The 13,272-nt window shown below is 42.1% G+C and overlaps 1 protein-coding gene across 1 annotated transcript in view; it reads left to right on the forward strand.

Moving 5' to 3' along the window:
* Nucleotides 1-7,379: 7,379 nt before the first annotated feature.
* Nucleotides 7,380-13,272, forward strand: part of sik2 (salt inducible kinase 2) — a 61,449-nt gene continuing 55,556 nt past the window's right edge. The window contains exon 1 of the mRNA XM_062960787.1: nucleotides 7,380-7,671. Within this exon, the coding sequence (XP_062816857.1) occupies nucleotides 7,459-7,671 (213 nt within the window). The 5' untranslated portion in view covers nucleotides 7,380-7,458. The remainder of the gene's footprint in view (nucleotides 7,672-13,272) is intronic.

Here is a 13,272-nt window from a genome sequence, read left to right on the forward strand (position 1 = left end):
GTTATGACTTTGGATGATCTTGGCAAGGATGAAAGTGTGGAGATTTGTAAAAGGCACCATGATGTAATGGGTTGACTGGAAAGGGATGTGTCGGCAGCTGATTGGCTGAGCGTGCCAGGAGCCAGAATTCTGATTGGTTACTGTCTCTGCCTTGCTGCGGACAGAAACGGTTTTAACTGCCACTTTCACCAGAGAGAGTGCGGACTGGAAACAGTCAGGCATGAAATGGCTGCCAACTCTCTGAAGCATGATTATTTCTAAACCAAACGAGGCATATTTAAAGACTGTTTTAAAAGACTATTTATTCCCTCTGTTCTCTGTAGGAATTCAGAGATACTGCTATATATATTGTTACTCTGATCTTTTGAAAGGAAGTAAAGTTACTGTTACTTGCTACACAAGTCTGAGTGACATTTTATTACACTGCAGGATATATTTTGGTTCAGAAACTGGTAACGTTTCTGTTTATTTACATCTACAACTTTCGCCTGAGAGAGCGCTGTCTGGAAACAGTCAGGCATAATTATGACTGCCCCATGTTGTTGAAAGCTGTCCCGTTTGTGTTGTCTGTTTGTAGCATGCCAGGCTCACGCTTTCATATTTGAATGCCTGCGATTTTCAGTTCGGAGTTTTGCAGTTCCTTAGTCTACACATCCAGGGGGAAAGCTGCACATTTGAATGAGACAGAGAAACATTTCCGTTTATCTCTACTTTTCTCCTCCGTGTGATATAGACGAAATACAGGAAATTGCTATCTTCAGCAGGCAAAATTTCAGCCTGAAATCCACCAAGTTATATAGGGCCGTACCTAAATCTCAGGCAAAATCCTGTAATTTCTCCAGGGAGGAGGCATGATCCCCTCACAACGGCCCCATGTACCTAACAACGGACTCGGACTGAAAGGTCACAGAAGTTGCCCAATGCCCTACCAAAACACTTTTCCTAAGAACCCATTCAGAATGTGCAACACCCTGTGCAACCCATTGTTTAACTTAGAGGTTCCCAAACTAAGGCCTGCAGGCTGAATGAGGCCCTTTAAGGCCCTTGACGTGGCCCCCACCCTAATCTTTAGCTTTGGGTCACCCTAACTCTGAAAGGACTTGAGGGCAAACAACAACAGTCTTTATAACTTGATTCTCTCATCAGCCAAGGGAAGGTCCAAACTTCCCACTCAAAATACTGGTGAGATTATGTTGGTTAAAATTGTTCATAATTTTAAATATTGTATTGTTATTTTATGTTTTATGCACTACAAATAAGATATGCGCAGTGTGCATATCGTTCGGCTTCCCAACAGTCCATGAACTGGCTCTCAGCTTTAAAAGTTTGAGAACCTTTGGTTTAACCCATCAAGACCCATTGTCCTTCTCCGAGCAGACAAGAATTTATTTATTTTATTTATTTACAGTATTGATATTCCACCCTTCTCACCCCGAAGGGGACTCAGGGCGGATCACATGATATACATATAGGGCAAACATTCAATGCCCATATACACATAGAACCGAGACAGAGTCAGACGCAGAGGCAATTTAACCTTCTCCTGAGGGGATGTTCGATTCTGGCCACAGGGGGAGCAGCTGCTTCATCATCCACTGTGATGGCACTTCCTCATTCCAATGTCGTTAATTAGTTAAATTTGTCTCCCCACTTTATAAGTGGTACCTTATTTCCTACTTGATAGATGCAACTATCTTTCGGGTTGCTAGGTAAGCAACGAGCAGGGGCTATTTTTTATTTTTTAATTGACAGGTGCTCACCCCACACGGGCTGGCCTCGAACTCATGACCTCTTGGTCAGAGTGATTTATTGCAGCAGGCTGCTCACCAGCCTGTGCCACAGCCCGGCTATAGGCACCAATTACTTTGAACCCTGCCCACACTCCTTTCCACCATTGCACCCATTAGAGACTCTGCTGACATCCACTTTGGCCAAAGTAAATAAAGCCTCTGTTCCTTTGCCTTCAACCTTTCAGTGTTTCCTTCGATCTTTGAAGCTAGGCACAACTTTTTCCGAACACACAATTCTTGCGGTAGCTGAAATCACAAAACACTGCCTTTGTAGCTAGAAAAACAGAATCTGTCTAGTTTTCTCCAGAATATTGTGACCATATGGATATATAGGGCCGGGAAGCCAGACAAATAACATCTGTGACAAGCGGCGGCTGTCAAGTGGCCCCAAGAGATTGGTCACCCATCCAATGATTGTCCTTGGCTGCCTTCCCAAAGCCTCACACCGATGGTACATTTCGCAAAGCAGTGGGAAGCAAATGCTCTTTTTTGATGGCTTTATTGAAAATATATTTTCATCCTTTCTCATCGGCACGTCTTTTCTGAGCGAGCTCACGCTCATCTGTTCCTGGTTTAGCCAAGGAAGAACACAAGAGCAAGGGAAATCCACAGCTCCCATCCTTGGGTGTCTTAGTAATCCCTTCCAGCGCTGCTTTTAGGCAGTGCAAAGATCGAGGCGGGCGCTTGACACAATTAATTGCGGAGCCTAGTGACGAAAATAGACCTTTTCCAATGTTATTTCTTTCCTTGCACAAACAAGCAGCCTTGTAAACGTTAGGAAATTTCATAACTTCCAGCATTATGAGCCAAACAGCAGAGACAGATGGTCTAGATATATTGTAGGGACACTTGGCAGTCATCTGTATTAAGATGCTTATTTATCATGTCTTAAAATTGACAGTGCCTTAGGTTTAATGTAGACTCATACGACGCAATTCAATGCAGTTAAACTACATTATATGGGTCTGCAGTGACCATTGAATGCCGCTTCAAAGTGCATTATAGAATGGAAGGAATATATTTATTGCCAGCTGCAATAAATCACTACTGACCGAGAGATCATGAGTTTGAACCCAGTCCGGGTCGGAGTGAGCTCCTGACCATTTAATAGTCTAGCTTGCTGTTGACCTATGCAGCCTGAAAGATAAATTGGATGAGTAGAAAATTTAGGTACCGCTTTATGCGGGGAGGCTAATTTAACTAATTTACGACAATTTGCAGAAGAATGAGGACGTACTCCATCAAGGCCTCGGTGTCACAAGTGTACAGTGAAGCGGCAGCTCTCCCTGTAGCCAGAATCAAGCATATCTTCATGAAGCCAGAAACTGGAAAATGTTAAATTGCCTCTGTGTCTGTCTATATGTTTCGTATGTCTAATGGCATTGAACGTTTGCCATGTAGATGTGCATTGTGATCCGCCCTGAGTCCCCTTCGGGGTGAGAAAGAAGGACGGAAGATAAATACTGTAAATAAAATAAACTAAATAATGGAGACTCCAAAACACGCATCCTATAAAATAAGGACTGTCACCCAATGAAATAAATTTTATCAAATCATACAATGGATAACTCGATAATTAGTTAGACGTGCATATTGCTAGGTTAAATAAGGGACAGTTCCTCTCCTCTTTGTGTAGAAGAGAGACTTTCAACACATGCAAGAAACACGACACTAGAAAAGCAAAAGTACGCAGCGACACTAGATGGCGCCTGAGTTTTATATTTGATGCAACCGAAGCCATAATTTTCCGACTTTTTTGACAAATACGTATACAATAGGTCAGACTCGTGACCGTTGCAGAGTTCTGGAAAAACGCAATTGCATTTGCAGGAAGAAAGCTCTGGAAAGGAGGCCCTGGCCTCTCGTTTTAATCCTTTCTAGCGGAAAAAGTGTTGCAGGTTTAATTGATTTGACTTTTCAGATTCAAACTGCATTAGTGTAGACCCAGATGGCCCCATCCACACCGCATATAATGTAGTTTGAAACTGCATTAGATCGTCAGTATAGACCAGGCATGAGCAAACTTGGGCCCTCCGGGTGTTTTGGACTCCAACTCCCACAATTCCTAACAGCCTATCGGCTGTTAGGAATTGTGGGAGTTGGAGTCCAAAACACCCGGAGGGCCCAAGTTTGCTCATGCCTGGTATAGAACTAAATAATGCAGTTCAATGTAGTTAAGCTGCGTTATATGAGTCTACAATCTATCTATACAGTAGAGTCTCACTTATCCAACATAAACGGGCCGGCAGAATGTTGGATAAGCGAGTATGTTTGATAATAAGGAGGCATTAAGGAAAAGCCTATTAAACATCAAATTAGGTTATGATTTTACAAATGAAGCACCAAAACATCATGTTAGACAACAAATTTGGCAGAAAAAATAGTTCAATACGCAGTAATGCTATGTAGTAATTACTGTATTTACGAATTCAGCACCAAAATATCACGATATATTGAAAACATTGACTACAAAAATGTGTTGGACAATCCAGAACGTTGGATAAGCAAGTGTTGGATAAGTGAGACTCTACTGTATATATAAAAGGAGAATGGCATCGCTCCACCGGGCAAAACAACAAAACTAAAGGCCCCCCCAACCTAGAAAATTGACAACACAACCCCTCATCCACGTCTCTATGTTCTTACAAACAAACTACACATCCCTAGTAGAAAACGGCCAGGCTTTGAAGCAGTGAGGCTATTCACTGCAATTCCAATTGGCCACAGCAACGCGTGGCAGGGCACAGCTAGTAACCATATAATGCAGTTTTGAACTAAATTTTATATGGCAGCGTAGTTCCAGCCTTAGGGAACAGTTTTCAGTCTTACTTAGGAAAGCAGAATATAAATAAAATAACTACCAATGCACCAAACAGCAATTAAAGTGGTGTCAAATTGCATTTGGTCCACAGTGTAGATGCACCCAAAGACAACAAGTTGAACCATACAATATTTAAAACTGAATTGGGATCTTTGGGAGAAATGTCCCCAAAGTACTTTTAAAGGAATAATTACATATTCGAGCCCCTTAATGAATCAGCGGTGACCTATGAGGAAGGGATAACAAATGGCCTTGCGAAAGGAGCGAGGCCGCGGCTCGTGTATTATCGTCCTATAGCCGTTTCCAGACACTATTCTTAGCCCGCTTTGCTTGCATCAAGCCTCGTCTCCAAAGGGCTGGAAGGCTGACTCATTCTGCCCGCCGGAAACTTCTTGCGAGGGATAAATATGGAAGGCAGTCAGGCATCTGCGAGCCATACACGCAGTAAGTCAGCGCCGACAGAAGTGTCCAAATTAAAAGGAGGATAACAACCATAAAACCCTACCGACTCGACATGTTTTGGAGAAGAGTGGGCACAACTGGACCAAACACAGAAATAATTTCCATAACAGTGTCGGCTCTGTATAAAGCAAACCCAAGATTACAAGATAATTAGATTTATGTGCTGGAATTTCGGAGGCGTTGGGGTGGAAATCAGATAACCGCATCGTCTCCGGTCTTTATTGTCCAATCTTGGGAAGGAATAAAAAGCAGGCTATAAACAACAATAGTATTTCAATATAATAATATTTTAATTTTTAATATATTTATAAATATATATGTTGTATATGCATATGTATATGCATATAATATTGATATTTACCTTTACCTAATAATATTATAATGAAATACAATATTATACAATATTATACTAATATACAATATAATAATATTAATTATATATATTAAATGTAATATTACTAATAATATTACCATATAATGATATAGTAAAAGGTTAAGGTTAAGGTTTTCCCCTGACGTTAAGTCCAGTCATGACCAACTCTGGGGGTTGGTCCTCATCTCCATTTCTAAGCTGAAGAGCCGGCATTGTCCGTAGACACCTCCAAGGTCATGTGGCCATAGGCATGACTGCATGGAGCGCCGTTAATGATATAGTACAATATAGTAATTTAATGCTTATATTGTGCTATGCTAATAATATATTGTATGTTCATTTGATTTGTAAGCTGCTCCGAGTTCCCTTCGGGGTAAGAAGAGCGGGATATAAATATAGTAAATAAATAAATAATATTTGTTTATCCAACGTTCTGCCAGCCTGTTTATGTTGGACAAGTGAGACGCTACTGTATTAAGGTTGTTGTATGTTTTCCAGGCTGTATGGCCATGCTCCAGAAGCATTCTCTCCTGACGTTTCGCCCACATCTATGGCAGGCATCCTCAGAGGTTGTGAAGTATGGAGAAACTCAGCAAGAAAGGTTTATATATATCTGTGGGAAGTCCGGGTGAGGGAAGAACTCTTGTCAGTTGGAGGCCAGCGTGAATGTTTCAGTTAATCACCCTAATTTGCATTGAATTGCTTCATCTACTGGCTACTTTCTGCCTGGGGGCATTCTTTGTTAACTGCCCCTACCGTAGTTCCCATGTCTCAGAGTGTTGCTTCTTATTTACTGTTCTGATTTTTGAGTTTTTTTTAATATTGGTAGCCAGATTTTGTTCATGGTTTCCTCCTTTCTGTTGAAGTTGTCCACATGTATGTGTAGTCTGACATGATAGCTGTTGGAGTGGTCAAGCATTTCTGTGTTCTCAAATAATATACTGTGGACTTCCCACAGATATATATAAACCTTCCTTGCTTAGTTTCTCCATACCTCACAACCTCTAAGGATGCCTGCCATAGATGTGGGTGAAACGTCAGGAGAGAATACTCCTAGAACATGGCCATACAGCCTGGAAAACTCTTCTGTTTTCAGTGTTGCTTCTTATTTACTGTTCTGATTTTTGAGTTTTTTTTAGTACTGATAGCCATATTTTGTTCATTTTCATGGTTTCCTCCTTTCTGTTGAAGTTGTCCACATGCTTGTGAATTTCAATGGCTTCTCTGTGTCGTCTGACATGATAGTCGTTGGAGTGGTCAAGCATTTCTGTGTTCTCAAATAATATACTGCGTCCAGGTTGATTCATCAAGTGCTCTGCTATGGCTGATTTTGAGTATTGAAAAACTCAAAAATCAGAACAGTAAATAAGAAGCAACACTCTGAAAACAGAAGAGTTCCAGGGGCAGTTAATGACTCTGAACAAAGGATGCCCCCAGGCAGAAAAGCCAGGAAATGAACCTTTTCAATGCTAATTAAGGTGATTAACTACAACATTCACACTGGCCTCCAACTGACAAGAGTTCTTCTCTCACCCTGGACTTTCCACAGATATATATATTTAAACCTTCCTTGCTTAGTTTCTCCATGCCTCACAACCTCTGAGGATGCCTGCCATTGATGTGGGCGAAACGTCAGGAGAGAATACTTCTGGAACATGGCCAGACAGCCCGGAAAACATACAACAACCCTGTGATCCCGGCCATGAAAGCCTTCTACTGTATTACATTTGCTATTTTACCTTCACAACAAAATATGCCCAGCTTCTCCCCAAGGCCCGACTGGACAGGCCTGAGGGAGCGGGCGCTTAAATACCGCGCGGGGGTCGACGGGAAGGCGAGTGGGCGGGGACGGGGAGGTTGCCGTGGAGACGCGCAGGCGCGGCGGCGGTGACGGCAGCGATGACGCGAGAGGGGGCGTGTCCCGGGCCCGGGCCGGAGCTGTCTCGGCGGCTCAGTCCTCCGCGAGGTAGCGGCGGAGGCGGACGTGGCTGGGAGGGGCTGCGCAGGGCAGCATGGTGATGGCCGAGCCCCGGCGCCTTCCCCCGGCCGCCGCTCCGGCCTCGCCCGCCTCCTCCTCGCTCCTGCTCCCGCCGCCGCCGCCGCCTCCTCCGCCCCGAGGGGGTCCCGGCCCGGTCCGCGTCGGCTTCTACGAGATCGAGGGCACGCTGGGCAAGGGCAACTTCGCCGTGGTCAAGCTGGGCCGGCACCGCATCACCCGCAGCGAGGTGAGGGGACGCAAACAGGCCTCCACTCCCAGCCTCAGGCCCTTTCCATTTTCCTCTCAGCCGCTTAAGGGAAAAGGAGAAGTTGGGCCTTCTCTTCAGGTGTTTTGGACTCCAACTCCCAGCATGCCTCACAGCCTCAGGCCCAAGGGCCTGAGGCTGTGAGGCATGCTGGGAGTTGGAGTCCAAAACACCTGAAGAGAAGGCCCAACTTCTCCCAGGCCTAGTTCATAATAATAATAATAATACATGTCTTATCCGCCTCTCCTCAAGGCTTGCTGGAATCACTGGGTTGTTGTGACTTTTCAGGGCTGTCTGGCCATGTCCCAGAAGCACTCTCTCCCGACGTTTCGCCCCCATCTATGGCAGGCCTCCTCAGAGGTTGTGAGGGATCTTGGAAACTAGGTTAGTGAGGTTTATATATCTGTGGAATGATGTCCAGGGTGTCTGTTAGATGTTGTCATTAATCACCTTGATTAGCATTAATGGCTTTTGCCAGCTACATTCCTCCCTAGGGGAATCCTTTGTTGGGAGGTGTTAGCTGGCCCAGACTGTTTCCTGTCTGGAATTCCTCTGTTTCCTGAGTGTTGTTCTTTATTTACTGTCTTGATTTTAGAGTTTTTAAAGGTTTTGTTGTTGTTGTTGTTGTTAGAGAGGAGAGGCAAATAATACATTATATTATTATTATTATTATTATTATAAGAGGGAGCGAATGGTATTTATTTATTTATTTACTACATTTATATCCCTCTCTCCTCACCCTGAAGGGGACTCAGCAGCTTGCAAATCAAATGAACATACATTATATTATTAGAATAGCACAATATAAGCATTAAATTACTATATTGTACTATATCACTAACGGCGCTCCATGCAGTCATGCTGGCCACATGACCTTGGAGGTGTCTACGGACAACGCCTGCTCTTCGGCTTAGAAATGGAGATGAGCACCAACCCCCAGAGTCGGACATGACTGGACTTAAAGTCAGGGGAAAGCTTTACCTTTACCTTTTTGCTATATCATTATATGGTAATATCATTAGTAATATTACATTTAATATATAATATATAATTAATATTATTATATTGTATTATTAGTAGTATAATATTGTATTCCATTATAATACTGTAATCAATATTATATATATTATTAGAGGAGAGAGACGAGTAATACAGTAGAGTTTTTTAAATACTGGGAGCCAGATTTTGTTTATTTTCATGGTTTCTTCCTTTCTGTTCAAATTGTCCACTTGTTTGTGGATTTCGGTGGCTTCTCTGTGTCGTCTGACATGATGGTTGTGTGTAAGCCGCCTTGAGTCTCCCCTAGGGGTAGAGAAAGGCAGGTTATTAATAGGGGTAAATAAAATAAATAAACTAGGCTAGTGAGGTTTATATATCTGGAAGGTCTTGCCTGTTTGAAGAAAGTGTGAATGTTGCAATTAATCACTGGGGGAAAAGAAGGAATCTATGTTAATTGCTGCAATAACATGTTTCATGTGTATCTCTATGTTTGATATTTTATAGTTTTAATGGTTTAATCTATACTTATGTGTTTTTTATTTAGATATGTGGTATATTTTTATACATATTTGAGGCATTGAATTTTGCTATTTATTATGTTGCAAACCGCTTTGAGTCCCCCAGAGGTGAGAAAAGCAGTACAGAAATGCAGTTAATTATAATGATAATAATAATTCTGTGTTGTCTAGCCATCTTCCAGAAGCATTCTCTCCTGATGTTTCACCCCCATCTGTGCCAGGCATCCTCAGAGGTTCTGAGGCCTGTTGGAAAGTAGGCAACTGAGGTTTATATATCTGTGGAATGAAGTCCAGGGTGGGAGAAAGAACTCCTGTCTGTTTGAGGCAAGCATAAATGTTGCAGTTAATCACCTGATTGGGTTGTTGTGTGTTTTCTGGGCACGTCCCAGAAGCATTCTCTCCTGACGTTTTGCTCACATCTATGGCAGGCATCCTCAGAGGTTGAGAGGCCTGATCACCTCAATTATCTAAAATCACCTGATTAGCATTTCATAGAATCATAGAGTTGGAAGAGACCTCATGGGCCATCCAGTCCAACCCCCTGCCAAGAAGCAGGAAAATCACAACTAATGTTTCTAGGCTGGAGTTCCAGCAGACTGAAGTTCTTTCTCCCACCCCGGACCTTCCACAGAGATTGATCATCTTCCCCACTTCTTTCAAAACTGAAGGAGTCAGTTTCTGAGAAATGAGAGACGCTGTCCTGTTGGAGACCTCCCATTCAAAACAAGAATAGATAGATCCCGGGAGCAACTTATTGTGAAAAATAAGGCCCCATCTCCACTGACCGTTTAATGCAGTTTCACAACAGTGTTGAAGAAGGTGGATGATTACAGAAAAAATCCTAGAACTACTTCAAAGCCCAGATGGTAATTATGCAAACAATACTAATATACCTTATTTCTTTCACGTGCTTTGGTGAGTAGAACTGCATTAAATGGCCTGTGTAGATAAGACCTTGGAAATGAGTGTTTACTTTAATTTACAGAGACCAAAAAATTTGCATTAAACCAGATTTTAGAAAGATTTAATGATCTCTGTTACAGCGGGCCTGTTCTTTACCCCGTTTTGCCCTGTTCCCAGCCCTATAACTGTAGCTGTATCTGAAGCTTGGCTGTTGTATTCCATCTGCGGAAGTGGATTGCCATCCATGAAAACGTGTTAAAATGCATCAGTCTTAAAGATGGAACCCTGAAATGTTTCCCCCCTGAGCCCCAGATGAGGACACGAAGCCCATAATCCCATTTTTGGCTACGAAAGCAAGATAAACTTGAGAAGATGAAAGTAAGGGGGACACTTAAAATGTGGAAAGGTTTTGAAATCCAAAGAGCCCCAAAGGAAAAGAAATAGGACAGAATGAGCTGTGAGAATCTCCCTTGTGGTTAGTGTTCCTAAAAGGAGAACGTGGCAGTGATAAATTGGTGGTGGCCCCTTTGAAACCAGAGGAGAAAAAGCTGATATTTTTCAGAATTGGAGTTTGGTGTTGTATGGAGGAGGAAATAGAAATTAGAATGCAGGAACAGGAGACATTCCGTGATTGAGTCATCAAAGAAGTGCAAGGATTTGACATCAGGAAGGGCACTGCATCTCAAGAAAAGAATAGTTTGATTGTGGTCATGGTGTGTGTGTTTACAATAAGGTTAGTCTGAGAAGGACATCTTGCAATGGGGAATTGGTGGCGTGATTCAAATAATAATAATAGGAAGGTAGAGGTTTTGTTATTAAGTAGGATCTGGCTTAGAAAAGGATTGCATCTTCCATTGTTGTTATGTGTTGTCGAAGGCTTTCATGGCCAGAATCACAGGGTTGTTGTGTGTTTTCTGGTCTGTATGGCCATGTTCCAGAAGTATTCCCTCCTGATGTTTCACCCACATCTATGGCAGGCATCCTGACAACCTCTGAGGATGCCTGCCATAGATGTGGGCGAAACGTCAGGAGAGAATACTTCTGGAACATGGCCATACAGACCGGAAAACATACAACAATCCATTGTTGTTGTTATTATTATTCAAGTGAGACTGGTCTCTGGGCAAATGATTCCCCCAGACTAAGGAAGAAACCTCTTTTGGTGCTCACGAGGACAGCCTTTTTTCTTCTGTTTTCACTCGCTTCTGTTCTTTTTTGGACACGGACGGCCTTTGCCTCTCCTGGCGTTTTATACTTGTAGCCTTGACCACAGTCACTTCCTTTCCAGGAGCTGGGAATGAGGTGGGATGTATGATTTCCTTTGTCCCCTTTTTTTTTCTCACATAGCAACAGCAAGTGAGGCAAAGAAGTTAATCCAGGTTTGGCACAATCTTGGCATCTCAGTCGAAGAGGGAAGGGAGAAGTGGTTCCTTTTCCCTTTCATAGCTTCCCAAGCGAGAAAGTCGTGGCAAACTTCACCATGACTTTTGCTCCCAGGAAACAGTATTTAGGGGCTTCAGATCTAGACTGGAGTGGTGTGTGTGTGTGTGTGTGTGTATATATATATGTGTGTGTGTGTGTGTGTGTATGTATATATATATATTTCTTGGATCAAAATGATCGTAGGACTTGTGGTTTCATCGGTTCCAAATCACAACCTTTGGGCCTCAAAGTGTTAAATCGTACATCCTTTTTAAGCAGAACGCAAAACTCTTTTCCTTGACCTGGCGTCAGCTTAAAGGAGGATGTCTCTGTTTTACCTCCAGAGTATATGAATCATCCCGTCTGCGTATTGAATTAAGGCCATAGGAAGCTACATATTAAACGCAGTGCAAATCTTGGAGGGGGAAAAAAGAATGCAGAGAGTACACGTAATTACAGTTTACTGAATAGATAGGTAGCTGGGCTAAGTATTACATTGGAACAACGTTGGTTGTGTAATATTGGAGCATCTAAAACCAATGTTTTTGTAAAGAAATTGAGGCTAGCGAACGTTTGCTCCTAATGAAAATTAGTTTCCTAACTGATGTGGTTTCTCAATCATTTCTCTCTACTCTTAAAGTTTTATAGAGTGTTTTCCGATGGCCTTAAACAAGTTTGAGAAGCTATCCGTATTACAAAAAGGAATCCAAAATGCTAAATTAGTTCCTGTGTACAAGAACAGGCTGACAACTAGAAATATCATCTTTCTGTCATGTACATTTGCTTCATTCATGACATAAAACCCAAAATCTCAGTTTTGAGAGAGAAGGTGGGCCAATGTCGAATAAATAAATAGAAGCATAGATCCAACAAAATGGCTATTTCTTTTCAAAATATTTTGTTCTTTACAACCCGAGTTTTGTGAACCAGTGCCTTCAAAGAATGCTATAATTTTTGCTTAGATCTTTAAATTAGAGGAATACATAATTTGAAACCTGAGTAACGTGCAATAATTAGCCTATCCAGTTGGGCATTCTATGTTTAGGAGTATGGAATATGCATTCATAGTTAAGCCTTCCTCTTGCAGAAAGGAAACATAAATTCAAATGGGTTTCATTCTTAGTGAGACCAGTTTGCCCACTTCAGATTTGAAAGGCATTTACCTCAATGACAGCTGCCAACATGGAGAGATTCCAGTCTTGTGGCCATCCTGGTAATATCTCCTGAGTACTTTTCTTATTCTTCACTTAGCTTTCTATTTCTATCCATCATCCCATCTCTTGAAGCCCAAGTGAGCTCAAGTGCAACTTGCATCATGTTGTCTTCTAGTAGTTCAGCCTCATTCAAAGTTGCATCAATACTGCCGTCTCGCTTATGTTTTAAAGCTATTTGTTGCTTCATTTAGTATTATCTGGTACTATATTTGTAGGCAATGAATGGGGGTGTCACTTTGGTCTGTACATAGTTTGATGTGCATTTGAACAAGCCAGATTGAATTATAGCGATCTTCCTGATGATGTCCTTCTCCCGTTTTCTCCTGCATGATTGTCTTGTCTCCTACTTTGCCTAACTTGTGGCTTGCTATCCAGTTATCATGAGCTACAGTTAGTTGAAATAAGCAAGCTTTAGGAGTTATGGTATGAAGTTGCCATTTTGATCATGCTACCTGAAATTAAAGAACAACCCAATTAAAAACAATAGTTATTGGATCTAATCTTGTTTGATCTAACCATAAATCGTA

This window comes from Anolis carolinensis, unplaced genomic scaffold (genome assembly GCF_035594765.1).
Source record: "Anolis carolinensis isolate JA03-04 unplaced genomic scaffold, rAnoCar3.1.pri scaffold_8, whole genome shotgun sequence".
Classification (NCBI taxonomy): Eukaryota; Metazoa; Chordata; class Lepidosauria; order Squamata; family Dactyloidae; genus Anolis; species Anolis carolinensis.